This window comes from Erpetoichthys calabaricus, chromosome 11 (genome assembly GCF_900747795.2).
Source record: "Erpetoichthys calabaricus chromosome 11, fErpCal1.3, whole genome shotgun sequence".
Lineage (NCBI taxonomy): Eukaryota > Metazoa > Chordata > Cladistia > Polypteriformes > Polypteridae > Erpetoichthys > Erpetoichthys calabaricus.
The window spans coordinates 17,068,786-17,092,278 of record NC_041404.2 but is presented as its reverse complement, the minus strand read 5'-3'; the positions used below and the strand labels follow the sequence as shown (position 1 = coordinate 17,092,278).

The window sequence follows — 23,493 nt, the reverse complement described above, 5'->3', positions numbered from 1 at the left end:
TGATAGATAGATAGATAGATAGATAGATAGATAGATAGATAGATAGATAGATAGATAGATAGATAGATAGATAGATACTTTATTAATCCCAAGGGGAAATTCACAAGGATTAAGGATAAGAAAAAATTGCATTTATTTTGCTTGGGTTACGAATTAGTTTTATGGAGTTCTGGTACTTCATTTGCCGAATTTAAAAAAAACATGCCGCGGAATTTACGAATTCGTGCAGCGGTAAATCGTGGGCCCTAATTATGTGTCTCATCATCAATACATTAGGACAAGGATAAAATAACCAAACAGCTTGACCCACAAGTTAGCAAGATTCCTTCAATGAGATGATTTTTGCCAAGCCTGAACACAACTAATAGCAAGGCAATCTGAAGTGCTGTTCTTACAAAAAAATTAATGTAAAACAAACCACACTTATAAAGAGCAGCACAGAGTTTCATTGGTTGGTGTAGCTGCCTCATAGATACAGAGTTCTGTTCCATTCAATGTCTTTCCAAGTATCTCTGTGAATTCTCCTCCAGGCACTCTGATCTTTGTCTTTTATCCCAAAGACTCTAAACTGGCTAATTGGGAATATGCATGAGTGTGCCCTGCAGTTTACTGGTGCCCCAATTTTTGTTCAGGTCAGTCTGTATACTCCGCATGTCCCTCAACTGGACTGGTGGGTTAAAAGACAAAATTACACAATCACAATAGCCTTGAAATGGATTGGCGACCCCTACAGGGCTGAGTTCTGTCTTATGCCTTTTGCTGCAGGAGTTGGCACTGGCTGTCTTGGACTTTGAACTGAATAAGTATATTAGGGAATAGATGAATGAACGGAAATGCAATACTGTACTTCTAAAAGCCCTGTGAAGGACTATAACTCCACAAAGAGTTGTTTTCTGCTTCAGCTTATTGCTGTCATGATACGTTCCAGCTCAACAACCCTGAAATGGGTTAAGTGAGCCAAGTGGAGGATAGATGGTTGAATGGAAGGATGGAAGGATGTAAATATTATAATAAAACAAGCTGAGCCATGGAATTATAGACAGATGTCACAGTCTGATTGCTTGAACTATTTTGCATGAACTGAATGGAGACTGGCCAATCTTGTTGAAGGATATGAATAGAAATTACAGCTAAGACAAGCACATGCAAAATGTAAATGATGCAGTTAATTTGTTGGGGTCTCAGATGACATTTCCATTACACAACAGCTGATGTAACTTTGGTTTGCTCCTCAAAAATATGCACATGTTTCATTTTCTCCTGTTGGTCAAATAGAGGGCGAATTAAACTGTAGGTCTGGCTGGCTGCAAAGTACATTTCCACCAAATAAGATTTTATTCAAAGGTAATTACTCTGGCAGGTACAGTGGTTAGTGATGCTGCCTAAGAGCTCTAGGGATATGGGTTTGAATGACATTCTTGTAGTGCTCGTGTGGGCTTTCTTCTGATACACATATTTTATCTCTTGTTAGATGGATTGGTGACTCTAAATGTGACAGGTGTGACTGAGAGTTGTTGTAATAATGTAGGTAACAAACACACTTTATTCAAGGCAGGTTCTTGCCTTGAGCTCAAAGCTGTGAAGATAGTCTCTGGCTTCCTGGGACTCATCGTGACAATTAAAATGGAGACAGGGAAAGTTTACAGTTTCATCTTTCTGGTAAATGCTTTCTATTTCACATAACTTTTATAAGCAATATAGGTAAACTCTGTCAGCAGGTAAAAACACAATTTTAATCTTTAACTTTGAGCATAAAAAAGTAAACTTATCTATGGAATTGTATGTGTGTATTTGACACAATACAAAAATAGAAGATTTGCGAAATACACAAAATTTCAACACCTATCCAATATTTTTTCTCACTGTTCCTTAGCAGAATAAAACTATGACTGATGGTAACACTTACCATATTGATGGCATTCACTGGGCCAATGCTGTTTACATACATGTCAGTGTGAATCATTGTTGGTTTAACTAAAAGAAGGAAAAATGTACAAGTTAGCTAAGATGGAACATCTCATTCAGACAGATTTTTAAAAAGTCATCCGAGCAGTTCTAAATTAGGATCACAATGCCTATAAAAACATGCAGCCACACCAGTCATAAAAGCAAAGAATAGGACACCACGGGGATTAAGAATGGGTTTCAATACCTCAAACATTAAAACATTTCTTGACAGGATTCTACAACTGCATATCTGTAGCAATAGTGTGCAATTTTTATTCATGCTACATAAATGGGACTTATTTTCAGAAACAAGTAAACAATTTTATCAACAGGGAATTAAGAATGCAAGTCTAAATAATGTGGTTACAGGTTGTCTGTGTGTTCATAAGGTAAAAATAAAAGAATGTCCCAGTGACAGGGAATGCCTATGAGAGTGGAAAGATGAACAAATCAGTAGCATGCATAGTTTACAACAGTCTGTCCAGCCATCCAACCATTATCAGGATGCCTAAGCTACATTGAGCACTGAGTGCAAGGCAGGAATCAACCTTGGACAGGGTGTTAATACAACACTAAACATGTTCACACACACAATCACACCCATCAATCTGTGGCCAATATCCCATCACATACAGTTAGGTCCATATGTATTTGGACTGTGACACAATTTTCATAAGTTTGGCTCTGAACGCCACCACGATGTTTTTGAAATAAAGCAATCATTATGTGACTGAAGTGTACACTTTCATCTTTAATTTAAGGGGTTTACCAAAATATGAAGTTTATATATGGAGACACACAGGAAAGGATAAAGAGAAAGGATTCTTATGATAGAATATTGGCTGTATTGCAGCTCAATCTAAAATACCAATTTGATAAGAAGAAATTCCTGATAATTTGTTAATTTTATTTCTTTCAGATAAACAATTAGCATCTCATAACTAAGTGAATTCATCAGCAGTGGATTAAGAAAGTATTTAAACTCCTTCACAACTTTATTGTGTTATAGATTTAGTTTTAATTAGATAAATTTGCCTTTTTTCCTAACTACATTCAATAATTAATAATGACAAAGTGAAAACATATTTTCCAAAAGGTTTCCAAATGTATTAAAAATCAAAAACTGAAATTTCTCATCATATAAGTATTTAGACATTCTGTAATTCTGTAATGTGTAGAAGCCCCTTTGATATCAACTACAACTTCCAAATCTTCTTGGGCAAATCTTTACAAGCTTTGCAGGCCTGGATTTTGCTAGTTTATCTCATTCTTCCGGGCAGATCCTCTCAAGCTCCATTAGACTGGATGGAAACCATCTGTAACCTGCCATCTTCAGTTCTCTCCACAGATATTCTATGATGTCTAAGTCTGGGCTTTGGCTGGGCCACTGAAGGACAGTCACTGACTTGTCTCAAAGCTATTCCAGCATTGTCTAGGATATATGTTTTAGGTCATTGTCACGCTGAAAAGTGACTCATCGCCCCAACATGAGGTTGCATGCCCTCTGTGGTTTAGTAATATAGATATGCTTTTGCAAGATTTAGGGAAATAAGTGATAAACGTTGATGAGCTGAATGGCCTGTTCATGTCAAAATTGCTCTAATGTTACACATATGACTGGAATTGCCAGTAATTCCAACCTGTAATTTTACTTCATTTTACTAATTATTTGCACTCTATACAATCTCTATAAATGTTTTATATTTTAGGTGTACTAATGTATATTTATTTTAATTATATACTACAAGTGAACTTCTTATACAGAACTAAAGTGAAACCATTCTGTTCTTCCATTTACAATTTCAGGTGCCATTCAAAGAAATTATCTGTGTAGTGTAATGCATTAGTACTTATCTTCTGAGATTACCACTTAAAACAGAATGTCACATCATTTTCTAACTTGCTTAATCCAGACCATTGTCATGGAGTGGGTGGAGCCTATCCCAGCTAGCACAGGGCACAGGGCAGGAACAAATTCTGGACAGGGCGCCAGACCATCGCAGGGCAAACAGACATACACACAGGCCAATTTAGTGTCGCAAATTCCCCTTTCATGTCTTTGGAGAGTGGGAGGAAACCAGAGAACCTGGAGGAAACCCATGCAGGTACGGGAAGAACATGCAAGCTTCGTGCAGGGAGGACCCTGGACTCAAACCCTGCATTCCTTACTGAGCTGCCCTTAAGTGAGAAAATTAAATAATCCAGCAGAACCCAAAAGTCAACAAATTGTTAACATACAGAGAAGGACAACCTTCCTGGATGAAAATAAAGGATTGTATGCTTAAATGACGTAGTTGAAGCTGTAACTCTCAGTGTGGGAAGGCAGCTATTATTTGCTGTAGACAAACAGTTACTTTTGAACACAGCCTTATATTGTGTTTCTTTATATATTTTAAAATATGCTGAAGCAACATCATTGAATCAAGCTTTGCAGTGCTTTTATTATTAACCTTGAAGAGCAAGTCTATTCTTTTTAATGCACAAGCATGCAAGGTGATTCTGTATGTGGCACTCACGTTGCTGCATACTCAGTTTTCAACCCTGTCCAAAATGGATCTTCCATTCACCACTGGCATTCATGATTAAACATTTTTGTGAGTGGATCCATTAGTGAGAATGGTCTTGCTTGTGCTTTAGAGGGCAACACTTACATTACTAAAATTTGAGATTAGTAGATAGATAGCTCATTAACAGGATGGCATAAACGCATAGATGGAAAGGAGCAGGCAAAACTTATTAAAAAATAAAGCTGACAACAGTAGCTCATAATCCAACAAGGAAAATCCTTAAGTCAAGGACAGCTGGAGAAAGTTAAAAAACAGAAGTATAAATAGCATTAAAGATTAAATGACACCGCCATAACTGAAGATGGGTGACCTATTTAAATACACATGCAATATGGTTCAACATTCTAAAATAAAAGTTATAATGCAACTGACAGTAAATGGAATTGCTAGACATGAGCTGTAAATGGTTGACATAACCAAAAACAAGCTGTGAAAGGGACATAACTGAGAGCATTAAGCATTTACGAAGGCTAATAAGGTGTTGGGTTACGTAGCCTGCTGTGTCAAGTGCCAGTCAAAAAAGGTTATGCTTAAATGATGCAGCATACTTATGAGACTTCATTTGGAATATTGTATAGAGATTTGGTCTCTATAGCTCAAAAAAGACATTACAACCTTAAAGAAAGTCCTACAGAGAGGGGTTACTAGACTGATGGAAGAACCACAAAGCAAGAGCTATGACAAAAGCATGAAAGGTTCCAGTTTAAGTAACTCAAGCTTAAGAAGTGGTTTAATGGAGATGTTTTAAAATTATGATAGGAATTAGCTTGGGAAATTTGAGCTGTCATTTTAAATTAAGGACTTCTACAAGAACATGGAACACACAGAAGAAAATTGTTAAGGATAATTTCACAAAATAATTTAAAAAGTAGCACATTTCCAAGTTGCTTTCAAAATTTCAACTGGACTTTGCTTTGGACGAGTAAGATATACTGAAATGATAAGGCACATTGGTCTGAAGGATTGTTTACCTCAAAACTGTTCTTATGTTTGTTATGCATTAATGAACCTACTCAAGGGGAGTGCATAACAGAGGTAATAACTTTAAGAGGGGGTTATAATTCATAAATGGTCAGAATTTCTTCATAGTATTATTTGCTTATTACTTGTAGCATTTCCTTTTGTGGTCCATTCTAACATAGCCATGCTAAACTACAGGAGAAGTAAAAACAAGCATGGTAAAGAGCACATAAATTAAGTAAAACACACGTACCTCCTATATCCGGTCTCAGTTTGTTGTCGTAACCATTCAGGAGGCTGTTTAGAATGTTTGTGACATCACTTTCAACCACCTTTGGAGTCAACACCCATGTTTTATTGGCAGCAATATCTTCATAGTCATCGTCATCCTTTTGTAATGAACTAGGAAAATAAAAAAAAAATATATATACATTTAAAAAAGTAAAATGGTGCAAATTTAAAATTAAACAATATTGCAAAAATAAACAAACCAAGACCGTCAACCTTGATATTAAAACATTGTTTATCTACACCTCTAGAGTAGCAGATGATGACCATCCTGATTTTAAAGTGAAAAGAGCATGTTGCAGTTTTGTTTTCTCAAAAACATATTTTACCACAGTGCTGCAAAATTCTTGTACTTATACCTTTTCAGATTCCAGACTTTGCACTTCAACAGCTTGACACTGCATTTGAAGATTATCTCCTTGTTAATTTTTTATAGCCTTGCCCTAATTTAAAATGCATGCAGTTTACCTTCTTTCCATACTGGCTTTTCATTCTTTACATTTTTCTTCAATTCTCTCTATCCTTATAAATGTCCTATTTTTGTGTGTTAGTTCTGTGCAAATCCTTCTATAAAATTCTCTGACTAATACAAGGTTATATCATCTTTCCTTAGGCAATGTGCTGTTGTGTTTAAATAACATTTTTAAATATATGAACCTATGTTTTGAGACTTACAACAAATATTTCATTAAGATGTTATACTCTAAATGCATTCAGTAAATTGGGCACGGTACCTCATCGGAGTCGCACAAACAGAACCTACAGTATAAAGTTCCTCAGTATCACCTACACCTGGTCAGAGCAAGTGGAAAATTTTTGAACATGATTTGTGAATTCCTTTAGGTTTACCAGTTTTTATTTTATTGGTTTGCTCTAATCTCCCTCTCTTTCTTCCCATATCACAAACACTTCCTATGTGGTACTTTTCCTACCAGAATCTTGCTAAACCTTAAATGCAAGGCCCCAAAAGTGGTAAACCCCCACTATGACGGAGGCAACCCCTGACTTTACTTGTGCCAAGGATGGCGAACACCCTGGGAGGTTTATTATTACAATTTTGGACTTATTTTATTTATTAGCTGAATCTTCTCTTTGTGTGACTTCTGTTACATTTTAACAAAACTTTATCGAACTTTCTACTACATGTGTGCAGTATAAATACTGTATGGGTATATGTTTATACTTCTGTATTGTATTTGTAAATCATTGTGATTGCTCTGAGACTGTTTTCTGCTGTACAGTATGAATACATTGAATTAACATGAAATGATTTTGATAAGTGGGTTAGGAAATGGATGGATGTCTGAATCTGTTTTCTGTTTTCTAATTTATCTGGAGTTATCTGCAGCATGTGATGATAACTAAAAAAATCACAAAGAACAAAATCAAAACTGTTTTTTTCTTCCTATTTATAGTTTATACTGAGTTACCCTCATCTTCTACCATTATTTTTGGTATTACTCAAATAATGTTATGGGTGCATAATAATATTTAGATTGAGAAAATTAGAAAAAAACATCCATTTTGTACAGTATAAATCTTTCATTTTCAATTGACATTCCATTGACTTTATTAAAGTGCTGAAATAATGTTTGGATGCTTTACAAGACATAATGATGAAAGGCTATAATTGAAAACACTGGGTGAAGGTGACGGAGCGGGTGGTAATTTGCCATTACCTGCAATGCATTGTGTACATCTACTGAAAGTGTAATGATTTATGTTTGATTTAATTCTCTTCTAAGAAGGCCTTACTGCTAACACATTTCACAGGGAAAAGCAGGCTTGACAGATAGTTGGAATGGGTAAGCACAGTGAAGGGAGAGGAGTATTTGCGTCAATTTATTTACAACTATTATGTTAGGAAAATTAGTCAAATATTAATGCGGTGGTGGGATACTGTTGTGGTGGATCAGACCATTGGTTATTATATATATATCCCGTTAATTATTTCATGATCAGTTACATTCTTAATACAGCGAAAATAATAATAGAAAACAAATTTGCGTATGAAAAAAGTATTCTTTCAAGCTTTTATTAAGAAAACAGGAAGCATTATTTACCATTACATTACCTGAGAAAAAAAAGCAAAGCTGCAAGATTTTCTCCATGGAGATGAAGTCAAAGCGCTATGTTGGATTTGAGGTAAAACAAGTAAAGTACTACACGTGCTTAACCTGTGAAAAATACAGATAACAGCCACATCTGATGTTATTTTTCTCATGCTGTGGCAAATGCTGCACAGTGTGTGGAGGGGGTTGCTTTGTTAGGATAACAAAAAAAGGTATTAAAAAAATAAAATCTCTTTAATCACATTCTACTAAATCTTAATGTAAAGGCTCATATAAATAATTACAAAAATCAGTTTTAAAGTCAACACAAAACAGACAAGACCATTCCCACACATGCCATCCTGTTATAAAATGGGAAAGCAAGAGTCAGAATTATTCTTTTTATTTCAACTTTAATTCTACCCAGGCACATTTTTGCATCAAGTGAACCAAGAATTCCAACTGGTCAAAGCTACAGTGACAAAATGCAGCAAGAAGAGTAAAGTGACAGAGGGAAAAAGAGACAGACTGATCAATGAAGAAAGCAACCACGCATATCACACAGAAAAATGTGAGAGGAAGGAGGACAGCTCAAATGATGAAGATTGAAAACAGCACGATGGATGCAGATGAAAACTATAACAACAAGGGAGAGATGAACTTGCAGCAAGTAAGGTAAAAAAGACTTTGTCACTGACCCATCAAAATTTACCAGTGCTAAGAAAAACAATTTGTCAATGCTAACAATACTAACTTAGTACCATCTGTGGACGCTAGGGGCGCTGTTGCCCCGTGAAACCCAACAGACAGATGCCCAGGGCACACGTTTAAAAGCACCAAAAAGAATTTTTAATATTTTCTTCAAATAAGTGCGCAAAGCAACACACACTCCACAATTCTTCAATAACAATAATTAATACAAAAACAATAATCCTCCACTCCCAGCAGCTTCATCACCCAACCTCCCAACTCCGGCTCTCCTTGCTGGGTCTGCACCAGTCCTTTAAATAGTCCATGACCCGGAAGTGTTAATTCTCTTTTTCCGGGTCAAATGCCACATCAGCAGTTCTCAAGCATCCAAGTACTGTGGGCTTCCGTTCTTGTGACTCCAAAGTACTTCCGGGTTGTAGGGAAAATAGGAGTCCCCAGGTCTTTTATTAGCTCCCTTTGGCGGCACCCACGGCACTCAACAGGGCTGAGAAAATGGACTCCATGTCCCATGATGCCCTGAGGGAAACCGGGGCACAGTTACCGTCCAGGGGAGCAGCCACCTAGCATCGTGGGGGAGGCAGTGTCCTAGAAAGGCTGCCCTTCTCCATTCTTCCCGTTCTGGGACGTCCCGACCGGATTGAGCTGCCGGCCGTCTATCACACATCATTCAAGCTTAATACTCAAGGAAAGCAACTCAGTCAAACTGCATTGGTTCCAAAATCAGACACTCAACCATGATAACATAAGGCCTCTTATCGTTTTTCTGAGAAATACTTGAAATTTGCGCAGGGTGTTAATTAGCCTGGTGGGAGGTGTTCGCTGAGGTGGGCTCACTGACGAGCTCGCCTCCCTCAGTTCAAAAGCCTTGCTCATTCACCGTTCCCATGCAATTTTTAATACAAATGAAAAATATCACAATTATAATGATTGAGATAGGACTAAAGAATAAAATTAAATCAACAAAGAGCAAAATATAAAGCTTATTGGAGCAAAGAAGAAAACTGATAGTACCCAAAGCCTTAACAGAATGGTAAAACTGCTGTCTTACGAGGGAACCAGCAATAATTAAACTGTGTGCTACCATACACCTAAATATTTAGTCTAAAATATTCATATTTATATTACAGTATTTATGAGAATAGGCTGAATAGTATGCTGTCACTTGTATCTTCTTTACATTTCAAGTACTAATTTATTAACAGGGTTTACAGAGACCCCTAGCACTGTAACTCTCTGTGTCAATTCTTATTTCTGATAGAAATCTGATCACAGTCTCACCCTCCCCCCACCCATCTACTTTCTGACCCTACTTTTTCCATTACAAGACTATTAAGAGGCAGAACTTATCCCACCAATATGAAGTTGAAGGTAAGCACCAGCCAGGAATGTGATGAGATCAGAATTCAATTCAGTTTACTCTAGTGTAGAACTTGTCAGCAAGTACAGGCTCAGAGTACAAACATGTATTTTAAACTATAATATAAAGACATCCCTAAACATAAACAGGAATGTTGTACATAAACACATATACTAGCAACTTCTGTGAGATCAAAGTCTTCAAAGAGGTTGAGCATGTGGCTAAAGTAACTTTGGATATAGGAAAACAAAATTTACTTTTAAACTAAGATAATATAAAGTATTAATAAACAATTTAACCACAATATGAAATAATTAGAAAATCTAAAGAGGGTTGTAGCGCTGCCACATAAATAGAAGTAATGTGTTTTTCTGCTGTCGATCGGGTTTGCTTGTGTGGATAGTACTTACAGACTGTGATTCACAGTGCAAATTCTGGGAGCAATTTGCATAAAGCACACCATTTTAAAAGGACAGAATGACAGCCAAGAAGAAGATGAGAAAAATCGGACTAAACAGATCAAATATCTAAATACTTGCCCGGGCCATGAGAAGAGGTCCTGGAGCTCCTAAAGACCTGACTGTTAGGTGGAAGTCGGTGATTCAGTTCTGAGTTGTGAATTTGGCTTTCCGTTATTTCTCATGGACTTGGGTGAGCTCCTGAAGACCTTATTTTTCTTTATCATGGTGCAGACTGACTGTAGAGCATTTTACAGTTACGTCCAATTATACTCTTCATTTCACCTGCTACCAACAGGAGCTGGAACTTTGGAGTTGCATGTGAACTTTGGAAGGGGAACTGGGGGAGTGATATTCCTACTGTGTATATATATATATATTTTTTTTTGTATCGCCACGTATAAGGGTTATTTTTGGGATGGGGTGGGGGGGGGAACTGATGAAAGGGACTGTTATTTTTTTCTCCTCCGTGTTTCCTTGTGTGTAATACATTTTTCAGTGCTTATGGATTTTGTCTTCTACCTATTTTTTCCCCTCATACTGTATGGTCATCAGTTTGAACTGAACATTTTAAAACGGTGTGTACAGTGGTGTGCTGCAGGGTGCGATATTGGCCTATCCGTTTTATCAGATGCCTTAAAGTATGTCAGATTAGCAGTAATGATCGACCTGTTTCGGCATGACGGTGCCGATTTGTTACAGGGTAATTAAGAAAACCAATTCATTACAGAAATACAAGTGAAATTAAAGTAAAAAATAATATAAATTCATCAAAAAAATGATCCAATATGCTAACAAAAAATGATAAAGTATGGAAAGACATCCAGCTTATGCAAGTATAATCAGCAAGCACACCTTCATAAAATCAGCAAACACCTAACAGGGTGCAAAACAAATAATCACAAGAAAATAACAAGAATAGCCATGAAACTGATGCAATCAAAAAGAAGGAAAAGAGGAAAATGCTGGAGCATCGACCAAGGCCAAATTATTCTCTTTTATTACGCCGACCATGGCCTCTGTAAGACAGTACTATAACTGAGGCAACACAATTGAGCTCATGCAATTCTGAAAAAAAAAATAAGCCTGAAAGTCATGGTGGTATACAAAGCCCCGGTCAAACACTGACACATACTGTCAAAAAAGGTGAAAAAGAAATGTACCTCAGTGCCTAAATGTACTAGAATTAAGCAATTTCAAACCCTAGTAACATAAGAATTGAGGTTTGCAGGAAAATAAAAACTTGCTAACAGCATTAAACCTTATCACATTTTTATATACTTATGTATATAAAAATAAATCATAGCCTCAGTTTATGCATGGATTTGGAATATAGAAGGCAACTGGACCATCCTGAGTAAAACGTTCCTGAATTAGGCCCATAATTAAAATCTAAGGGCCAAGAAATGAACCCAAGTGTCTAAACATAGGCAACACAGGTAATCACAAAGGAAAACTTTAAAAAATCCAAAAACAATTCCGCCTAAAATATAATTTAATTAGATTTTCAGAATATTCCATTGCTTAGCAACATCTTATTTAGTCTATGTCACCTGTCTCATTACTGTGGGTTTTGTCTGATCTTGTGGGAAATAATGCAGACATATAGTACAGTTTCTGTTTTCAGTGCAGGGGATTTCAAAAATCTTCAACAACAAAAAACATAAAACCATTAGCTATGATATTTTTATATTATTTCTTCTAGTATGAGTAAATACTATATGTTTATTTCCCTGAAAAATGGAAGGTAGCTTACTTAGATATACCCAATGTCATTTATCAACCTATAAATAAGTGGCAGACACCCTCTGACCAGATGCACCCACTGTGGTGGACAGGCATGCAGCATTGTGTCTTGAACCTGTCTTCTCTTACTCTTGAGAAAGGCCGTAGCATGGACTGTAGCTTTGTACAACACAACTGGTTACATATGCCAAAGTAGTTTTGTAGATCTGGACAAGCTATTATGAAGCAGATGTTGTGTAAAGGTGAAACAAATACCACTTACATAGACATATTTGTATTCTAAAAGACAAGCCCAAAAAGGCAAGAAACCCAAAAGAAAACTGGGCAAATTCTGAACCATTATTCAAAACCAAGTAAAAGGTAATTAACAGAAAATCTAAACAGGAACAAAACCACCAAACAAAAATTTTAAAATCAAGTTCGAAAACTCCAAAAAATTAAAAAAAGATGGAGCTATGGTTGGGTTCCTACAAAGTAGTAACAAAATAGCAAAGGGAGCAAAGCACCTGAGGTTCCTCTGCCTCTGCTTCTTGTCATTGCAGATTTGGAAGTGTTGCATAGCAACAGACACAGGTAGGCATGGTCTTGCCAAATGAAATGCAAAGAGGCGAGCTAAGGGCAAAAATTATTGGTAGACAGTATTAAGAACTTGATGCATAGTGTAGCACTTTACACAAGATTGTTGTCAAGTTTTACAAATGGTTAAAAACTCTTTCACTTTAAACTGTCAAAGACAATTACTCTTTTTAATCACCTTTTCACAAACTTCAGAGAGATGTTTGCTTTCTCCAGTAAAGAGAGAAGTACAGCATGAAACATGCCAGTTCTCTTCCACACAGAATGTCTACAGGCAAGGGTCTACATAGAACAACAAGAAAGAAATGTAGGAGAGGTGGAATACTGTGTTACAATTAAGTGGGTGCTAATTAAATCTCCTTTGCTCACAGTAGTGCTCTCCAATTTGAAATTGAAAACAACTTAAACTGACAATCTCTCTGCCTGAACACAGTATCTTTACAAATATCAGAACAATTATCACCTACTTAATTTCAAGGAGGTACAGTTAAGCCCAAGATGTGAAAATCAAAAAATATATATTTATGTATAAAATCCACCAGACATTTAATTTATCTCACTTTCTCTAAGACCAAATTAGACCTGCCATTGAAACTGTTATTATTGCTCCTCCAGATGCTATTCATATAACTGCTGCGGTAGACGACTGGGGACCTTGCCCCACTGAGATGCCTGGAGAGCAGAAGGACCGGGAGAGAGACAATACCTTCCTACAGGACAAAAGAGGACAGCCCCCCTGGTTTGCATCTGGGCCAGAGGACTAGAGCTTGGAAGCTCAATCCTGTTGGGGACTGTGGCCACTGCCAGGGGGCGCTTGGACATTCCTGAAGTCTTAGACTGCAGCATTTCTGCCACATCAGGAAGTGTGCCGGAAGAGAGCCCAGACGCACCAGAAGTGCTTCTGGGTGCCCAGGCAGCACTTCCGCCACACCAGGAAGTGCCACAGGAAGCGTGTCAGGGAGCACCTGGAGCATTAGGGCCGCCTCATTCCATTCGAGGAGCCGGAGTCAAGGAGAGGAGAGGAGTGAAGGCGGTGAAAGAATAGAGGAAAAGAGAAGGAAAGGAAGGAAGGAAGGAAGGAAAGAAGGAAAGAAAGAAAGAAAAGGATTGTGAGAAATAGTGCTGGTGGGTTGTGTACTGTGTAAAAGATAAATGAAAGATAAATTGTGTGTGCTTTTGGACATTGTGTGTCTCAGTGTCTGTCTGTGTCGAGGCTGATTCTCCACACTGCATACAACTTTAATCACATCTAAGATTGAAGTTGCATGATGCTTCAAAATTAATTACAATTGAATTTAATATGATTTTTGCTTTACCCAAATCTATGAGACTATTTCTAGATCATTCAAAATCTTGGAAGATAGCATCATTCAGTGCAGCAAACTGAATGATTTATTACTTTAATGATTTCTTTGCTTCACTCTGTTCTCCCTCTCTTTCAGCAATGTGTGAAATGTTTAACAAGTGACAGAAAATTATTGATCTCTGTTATAAAAACATTATTAGTGTTTAAACGGCCATCATTAAAGCTCTGTCAGGAACATCTCATCATAACACAGTTTATTTATCCCCATTGTTCAGTCAGATATTAAAAATACAGAAGACCATGTCACACTTGTGTGTGTTTTCACACACTGGAAAACTACTTTCACTGCATAGACTGGAGAGTATTTGACTGTGAAGAATTTGATGAACCTGTAAATGTTATTTTAGCGGACAAAGAAACTACTGCTTGAACAAGTGATCATTCAGAGTGAATGGTAAGTTAAGAATGTACAGATTCAGAAAGAGATGCATGAAGAAATAAATACCATTTGTTAAAACAGTAAATTCTCACAACACTAAAGTGACCTAATATGCCTGAATGAAAATGTCTTGCATAGGTATCACAAACAAGTTAACCCTTCATTCAGCAGAACACTTTCAAAACTGATTGGACATATTAGCAGTTCTTAGCCTGTGGTATATATCTGAGTTCATGCCTCTAATCAAAACACCTACTATAAACTTGCAGAATTTCATGATTTTTGCTACTGCTCCCATTATAATCTAATGTCTTGAACAAATTATTTTGGACTTTTAAAGGTGCATATGGACTCTTGTTCATACTTAATGGAGAAAAACAGATGTGAAGAAATGGCAATAAATCATTTAAATCAAATCTTCACTCTTCTATGTGTGCATTATACTGGCAAACAAATCTGCAAGCAATCTCTCTGATAAGAACAGTGTTATAAGCTCATGAAAAGCAGCTTTCCTTAGCACTGACAAGGAAATTACGGTATCAAAAATGGAAAAGACAAGAATAGGAGAAAACAGGCACCAGTTAAAATCAGGAAGTCAAAAAGTGCTAATCTCTAAAACATAATATTCAAAAGGTAAATTTGTGAGTCAAAGAAACAATGCCAAATGTCCTAACTGCCCTAAATAGCGGCTCACACTGAGTTTGTTTTTGAAATATGCGAAAATTTGCATTTACATGTACATTTACTTTTATTTCCTCAGCTGATGCTTATATCCAAAGAAGTGAACAAAATCAAATAAATATCGGCCTGGAGAACTGTTTGTGAACAAGTCTTACAGGTGTCCCAGATGGATGGGGACCCTATCCAGCCGGGACGCCTGGATGGTCCCCGTGATGTACAATACCTCCCCTGGGCCACGAGGGGGCAGCCGCCCGGATCTGCTTATGGGCCACTGGACCGAAGCTGGGACACTCATCCCTACCGGAGGACATGGCCACCGCCAGGGGGCGCCCAGACAGTTGTGAAGTCCTGGATGGCAGCACTTCCACCACACAAGGAAGTGCTGCCGGACGAATTCCCAGGGGCACCCGGAGTGCTTCCGGGGGCTCTCTTGACACTTCCGCCACACCAGGAAGTGTCGTCAGGGGGAGCACCTGGAGCTCATCCGGGTCAGTATATAAGGGACCGCTTCCCTCCAGAAACTGAGCCAGAGTTGGGAGGAAGGAGACGAAGCTTGTGAGGAGGGGAGTGGAGGTAAAAGGAAAGAAGAAAGAGAAAGAGAAAGAAGAAAGAGTTGGTGGAGGAAGGCATTGTGGTGCTGTAAAGAAAATAAAAGAAGTGTGTTTTAGACATTTTGGTGTCGGTCTGTCTGTGTCTGGAGGTATGCTTTACACACAGGACAAGGTTACAAAATTAATCATCATAAGTGAAGAGATGAGAATTAAGTACATGCAAGTTACAATTCCTAGGTTACAAGAGTCTGGCAACTAATATCATTTAAACACAAATTCAGCAAACAACAGAGTCTTCAAACACTTTTTAAACACATTGATTGAGTCAGAAATTCGAAAGCGAGTAGGACGTTCACTCTATACTAGAAAGGAGATACACATGAGAAGAGCCAGGATTGAGATTTGATGACACACAGAGGTTGCATCACCAGATGTCGTTCATTAGCAGACCTGAGTGGTTGAAAAAGAGCTTATGACCCCTCTTTCCCTATATTATATACAGTATATATATATATATATTATATATATATACATACTGTATATATAATCTTACAGAGGTGATCCTGCCTCACAATGAACAGCTGTCAAACATGACACATCGCACCCGACTCCTGCTCAAAAGAACATAAAGTCTTCTTCATCAAGTGGGTCCAGCAGCCTGGTAACAGCGGCCAGAACAGAGGGAGTCTGGGGGAAGAGAGACAGGAGAGTGTGAGAGCACAGGATGGCTGCGGATTGGTCTTTTAAATTTGAAGCCCCACGCAAGGAGCACGTCGCACGGAAAGCCAGCAGCTGATCCCGCAAAGAGGAGCTGTAAGGCCGGAGTTATACTTTACGCGATGTGACACATGCTGCAGCGGACGCTCCTGCTACGCAAGCATTGAAGTGTTTATACTTGCGCGCGCACTTTACGTAAATCTGGAGGAATCCTCCAGGTGGCAGTGGGAGATATTATCACGGTGAGAACATGTTCGGCTTCTCTGTGTTGTGAACTGCCTAGAACACCCATTAAATTCCAATGACACCTTACCGCAATATCTCTGAAAAGGATGTTTATTGATTAAATCCAGGGATGTGTCCATTCCAGCAAGCCCTGGGCACGAGTGAGAAACAATGCCTGGACGATGCCTCAGCTCATCAGAAGGCGAATACAAGCAAACACATACAGTAGCGTCATTTTAGCGGTACCAAATCCCCAAATCTGCATATCTTTGGAAAGAAACTGGAGCACACTGAGGAAACCCAGCAAGAAAACGTATAAACTCCAGGCAGGGAATATCAGCAACGTGACTCCCTGCAAGACAGCAGCCTGTAAAATGTAATATACATACTTTAATGCTTTTCATCATGAAAGTGATATCAAGTATAAATCTAAGGATTCTAAATGTGCAGAGAGTTGGAATATCATACATTTAATGTGCTCAGTGTAGCGATCTATTGCTGGCGATTCACTGCTGTCAGGAGCAGAGGAAGCCCTAAAAAAAAGATAGCACAGAAGACAGTAAGATGTTAGAATTTTAAAACATATCGTCTCATTATGATCGGGAATATGCAACGCTTGAATATAAAAGCACCATGAATACATCTGTATGTCGGCATTTTGCTTCACCACATCGAACCATTTATCAATTATCGAACAGCGCACACCGATCTCGTAGGATCCACAAAGTGGCATGTAGATAGGAAACAGAGACTCTGACGTTGCATTCCAACTTTTAGCACACTGCGCCCCCCGACTTTTTGCTGGTACTGCAACTCGCGCACGCGTCACGTTAATTTCTGAGGACCTGCTCAGAGGACGCATCAAATGAACGCTCAGAACGCGTGACGGCCACGATGCAGGCACGTACGTGTTCTGAGCGTGAAGTATAAATGAGCCCTAAGAGTGAGTTTGTTTCCCATTGAAAAACCATTTAAGAGGGGGTTTCTGAATCGCTGCCATGTCCTCCTGCAGCAGCGGTCACAATATATATACTGTAGATGCTGACCCATTGACTACTCTTTACGTAAGCATTAAGCATTTGAACTTAATACGTCCTGCTACAGGTAGCCAATGTAGTGATATAAAAAGAGGAGTGACATGTTCCCGCCTCTTGAACACCAGACATGACACTGTATTTTGTATCAACTACAGCAGCTTAGTGACACATGTTGGTACTCCTGCCAGCAGAGAGTTTCAGTTTTTCAGACATGACAAGAGCATAGCTTTGAACAGAGCCATGAAGCATGCTCTCTCAAATATAGTCTGGTCTTGTGGATACTGAATACAGTGAATCTTCAAGACCAAAAGGCAGTAGCAAAATGGTCCTTGTAGGACAGTTAGTTATTGGTTACTACCTCAAGGTCACATACACACTAGGCAGGTGTTAATGATAATTAGTCAAGTTGAATATAGATTTGAACACCTGTGTTGTCATGATGCTATCTTAAATAGCATCAACAATTGTGTTATCATAAGATCTACACAACCACATGTCCAGCAATTAGTGCCTTTACAAAAAAATTAGTGCCTTTACCTTGATCAAGATGCAAGTTCAAAGTGATGTCACTAACAAAATGATACAAACACTAACACCATAAATTACTAATCAAAAATAAAAAATGTGCCAAAAGTTTACTCAATAGCAAAAAACTAAGAATTACAACATGAACTCACAAGTGTTCTCACTCAAAGGAGATGCATAGAGCATCATTACAGACCAGTGATAGCTCATAGAAGTGAACTCAGAACAGTCCTCCACCATCAACATGAGTAAATATTAAATAGCATGACAGACAGACATTTCATAATCTTGACCAGTGATTGCAGAACCTACCATACTAATTGTTACCTCATTAGTCATTAGTTTGCACAAAAAACTACAGACAGTGACTATATTTCTTCTACAACTGGCACAGAGTTCTGCATCAACCAGGTACCAGCAGATTTAGAGGCAAAAGAATGAATTTTACAAGTTTATTTATTTTTTTGCAAGTATGGACACAGTTCAAGTTTTAAAAAGTGGGGATTTGATCCATGCAATTATGGGTCTCTCTTTCCTGCAAAATGCATTTTTATTTTAAATTCTCTTCACTTTGACACCACAGAAGAATCAAGTATTAATTGTTATAAGAAACACAATTTCTAAATTCAACAGCTGGTAACAGACTGACAGGAGAACACTGGGATGTTCCACACTATTTTCTCCAAAAGGAAAGGCTTTAACAGCAACACAAATTTAAACGTAACACATGATGCTGAAAGGGCAAAGATTACCTTCTGGGACACATTAAGTTACTGCTAATCCATTTCAAGATAAGTCAGATATGGGGGCACATTTTGTTCTCGTTACTGAAGGAAAACCCACATATTGTGCAGCTTGCTACTTGCATATACTTGCAAAACTTGTATGTTTTGACTGCTGGAAAACAGATACACAACTGATAAAATACAGCTTATTGGCTTAAACCTTCTTCATTGTTTTCTTTTAATATAATTAACTTTTACATATTTATGTATTCTGTGACAGACTGGCGTCCTGTCCAGGTATTGTTCCTAGCTGTGCCCATTCACTGCTGGGATAGGCTCCAGCCTCCCTCCGACCCTGTCCTGAATAAGCAACTTAGGAAAACAAATAGACGTATGGACATTAATGTATTAAATGTATTTTATACTAATATCTGATGTAACCAAAAAAATCCTAAATATGTCCTCCCTAAAAAGTAACATGCAATGTCACACTTAAAAAAAAAGATCAGTAATTTCATGTTTTTACAGCCAAAAGAACCAGTGACACCAAAAGAAAAAGAGAAAGACCTATTTTGTTCTTTAACACTGGGATGGAGATGTTGGCCTGTAGCAAAAAAAACAGCTTAGAAATATTTAGAAGAAAAAAAGGATGACAATTGAATTTGAAGACAATGGAAAAACTGAAGGAAAGTAACAACAAAACATACATTCTGGATTAAAATTGATCATTTTTATTAAAAATAAAAAAATTGACCATTTTCATCACATAATAAAATTCTCCAGAGTAATGTGGAAGAGGCAGCATTGAGAGTTTCTTAAGTAAAATTCTAGAGAAGGCAGTCATTATGCAGCTTAATGATCACCTCAGTAAACATGCTATTCTTGATAAGTTTCAGTCAGGTTTCAGAACAAATCACAGTACAGAAACTACACTTGTTAAAGTAGTAAATGACTTGTGGATAAATGCAGACAGAGGCCGTTTATATGTTCTCATCCTCTTAGATCTGAGTGCCGCATTTGATACCATTGATCACAATATTCTTAGAAATCGCCTTAGTCAATGGGTGGGCCTCTCTGGCATTGTCTTAACTTGGTTTGAATCCTACCTGGTAGGTAGAAAATTCTTTGTTAGTTGGGGTAATTATACTTCAAAGACACATGATATTCTATATGGTGTTCCACAAGGCTCTATCCTGGGTCCGCTGCTCTTTTCGATTTACATGCTTCCGTTAGGTCAGATTATCTTGGGGCATAATTTGAGCTACCACAGCTATGCTGATGACACACAACTGTATTTATCAATAGCACATGATGACCCGGACTCTCTTGATTCACTGACACAATGTCTCACTTGTGTTTCTGAATGGATGAGTAGTAATTTTCTCAAACTAAATAAAGAGAAAACAGAAATTTTAGTGATTGGAAATAATGGATATAATGAGGTTATTAGAAATAAACCTGATGCATTAGGATTAAAAGTCAAGACAGAGGTAAAGAATTTATGGGTAACTATTGACTCTGACCTGAATTTTAAATCACATATTAATCAGATTACTAGGACAGCATTTTTTCACTTAAGAAATATAGCAAAAGTTAGACCCCTTATAACACTGCAAGATGCTGAAAAATTAGTTCACGTTTTTGTTTTCAGTCGGCTAGATTACTGTAACGCACTCCTTTCAGGACTACCAAAAAAAGACATAAATCGATTGCAACTAGTGCAGAATGCAGCTGCTAGAACCTTAACTTGAAAAAGAAAATCTGAACACATCACCCCAGTTTTGATGTCATTACACTGGTTGCCTGTGTCATTTAGAATTGACTTTAAAATACTGCTTATGGTTTACAAAGCCTTAAAATAATCTCACTCCATCTTATATTTCGGAATGTCTTACACCTTACACTCCAAATTGTAACCTTAGATCTTCAAATGAGTGTCTACTTAGAATTCCAAGTGCTAAACTTAAAAGTGGTGAGGCGGCCTTCTGCTGTTATGCACCTAAAATCTGAAATAGCTTGCCAATAGGAATTTGACAGTGGGCCACTTTAAAAAACTGCTGAAAACACATTACTTTAACATGGCTTTCTCATAGCTGCATTTTAGTTTAATCCTGATGCTCTGTATATTCAATTAATTATCATTATTATTCATAGCGGCTCCAAAATCCGTACTAACCCCTACTTTCTCTTCTGTTCTTTTTCCGGTTTTCTGTGGTGGCGATCTGCGCCACCACCACCTAATCAAAGCACCGTGATGTACCTACATTGATGGATTAAAGGCCAGAAGTACACATGCCCATCACCATCAAATTCTTCTATGAGAACCCTGAGTACAATGAGGACTGATTAAGGTCATTTATGTTAGGTAGAATGCCTAGAGGGGGCTGGGCGGTCTTGTGGCCTGGAACCCCTGCAGATTTTATTTTTTTCTCCAGCGGTCTGGAGTTTTTTTTTTGTTTTTTCTGTCCTCCCTGACCATCGGACCTTACTTTTATTACATGTTAATTAGTGTTCCCTAATTTTAAATATTTATTTTGTCTTTTTTTTCCTTTCTTCATCATGTAAAGCACTTTGAGCTACATTGTTTGTATGAAAATGTGCTATATAAATAAACGTTGTTGTTGTTGTTGTTGAACATGACAATTGTCAAAAAGTCACACTGGCTTACTGGTGCCAACAGCAAATGAGCTTGCTAAAATGAACATTGAGTGCTGGAGAAGCAACAACTTATATGGATTATTATATGGATTCTAACAAGATGCACACTTTAAGTAAAGGGACATTTATTTGTGAATTTGCCTTGCTGAAGCTGTGATATAGGCCTGAGGATAATTAACTATCTTTTAAAAGAGATCAAATATGACACGGGGTCATGCATTAGGAAGCAAAAGAGTTTTACTGAATAAACTTAATGTGAGTCTTCAAGGTGCTGTATATGTTTAGGTGAATGTGAATTGCTTATTTTAAGATTGTTAGCCAAACTGAGGTACAATGTTTTTAGGCAGGGTAACATACAAGGTGAGACACAAAAATAAACAGACTGGGCTTGGGGCTTTCTTGGAAAACCGTCTGGAGGTCGGCCAAACGTGAATCATAGAACTATATCCCCTCCTACATGCCCTCTCAAACTGCCGACCAGCTAGGTATATGCTGTGAATAGCCCAGTCAGTATTTGCTACATGAGTTGCCGTGAAAATGTCGGATGAAAAAAAAAAAAAAAAAAAAAAAAAACAACGAATCAACATCACATTTTTTGTGAATTTTCTCTTTTTCCATAAAGCGGTTTTTGACTGACAAAAACATTCCTGTCCTCGATCGTCCTCCCTATTCGACCGACTTAGCTCCCTTTACTTGTTCCCGAAAATGAAAAGTGAACACATTTTTCTTCAATGGATGAAGTGAAGACAAAAACGGCAAGCCTGTTGAAGAGCCTCAAGCAAGAAGACTTCCAGCACTGTTTCAGTCAATGGAAGATATGTATGGAGCGATGTAGAGATCAGGAGGGGGAGTATATAGAAGGTGACAATGTTTAGAATGCTGTAATTCATCAATAAATATTTTTTTTTTACCAATCTGGTTATTTTTGTGTCTCACCTCGTATATGTTTTAAAGTACAACACTCAAAGACCTATTTAATTTTAGGGTAACATATATGTTTTTAAGTACAACATTCATAGAATTAGAGAAGCTGTAAAGTTTGCCTTCCAGTGGAATGCTTTTAACATATATTTAATTTGATTTGATACGTCTGTGTCTGCGGTGGGCTGGTGCCCTGCCCGGGGTTTGTTTCCTGCCTTGTGCCCTGTGTTGGCTAGGATTGGCTTCAGCAGACCCCCGTGACCCTGTAGTTAGGATATAGCGGGTTGGATAATAGATTGACATCTGTCTGTGCATTACCCTACTGTTTGGTAGAATCTCCATTGCATGAACGCATGATTTAGAATAAAGATTCAAAGCATTGATATTGAAACCAAACAAATAACTAAGGATAAGTGGATATAGGGTCAATCAAAAAGTAAAAAGTTCCTGATAATGAGAGTAATGTGGTAGTTAAGAAGGAAAAATGAAAGACTAGAAAAAGGCCAATTCTCGAAAAAACGATGAGGCTTCACCAGTTACACAGGGTCAGTCCTATGCTCGAAAAAGTCACTGCAGCAGGTACACAAACCTGCTGACCAAACTTAGCTCTGCAACTCACTGTGTATCTGTCAAACACCCCAAGAGGTTGATTGAGCATGAGCACTATCTTCCTCCTGTAAATTTATCTAATATTCTTTCTTGTTACAATTTGCTCTCATTTCAGAGCTATTTTTAGTTGTTTAAATGTTCTGCACCTGCTCAGATGACACTTTGTTTGAATATTAGAAAAATTGTGACAAGAACAGGCCATTTAACCCAACAAGGTTGTCTATCCAATTCACCGAGATTGTCCAAAGAAATGATCATGTTGAGATCTGACGGTCCCTAAAGTCCTACTCTCCACCACTCTAATCGGTAATTTATTTCATGTTTCTATGGTTCTTTGCCTGAAGACAGAGTTTTTATTATTTGTGTGAAATCTACCCTTAAGAAGTTTCTAACCGTGATCTTGTGTTCTTTTTGCATAGTTTATTTTAAATTTGCAGT

General features: G+C 37.7%; 1 protein-coding gene across 2 annotated transcripts in view; it reads right to left on the bottom strand.

Moving 5' to 3' along the window:
* The window catches only part of gabrg2 (gamma-aminobutyric acid type A receptor subunit gamma2), a 175,973-nt gene that overhangs the window by 88,459 nt on the left and 64,021 nt on the right, over positions 1–23,493 (bottom strand). For both annotated transcript variants that reach the window (XM_028812743.2, XM_028812742.2), the window contains exons 2-3: positions 5,728–5,876; positions 1,907–1,974 (exon numbers count right to left, since the gene is read on the bottom strand). In XM_028812743.2, the coding sequence (XP_028668576.1) occupies positions 1,907–1,974; positions 5,728–5,876 (217 nt within the window). The remainder of the gene's footprint in view (positions 1–1,906; positions 1,975–5,727; positions 5,877–23,493) is intronic.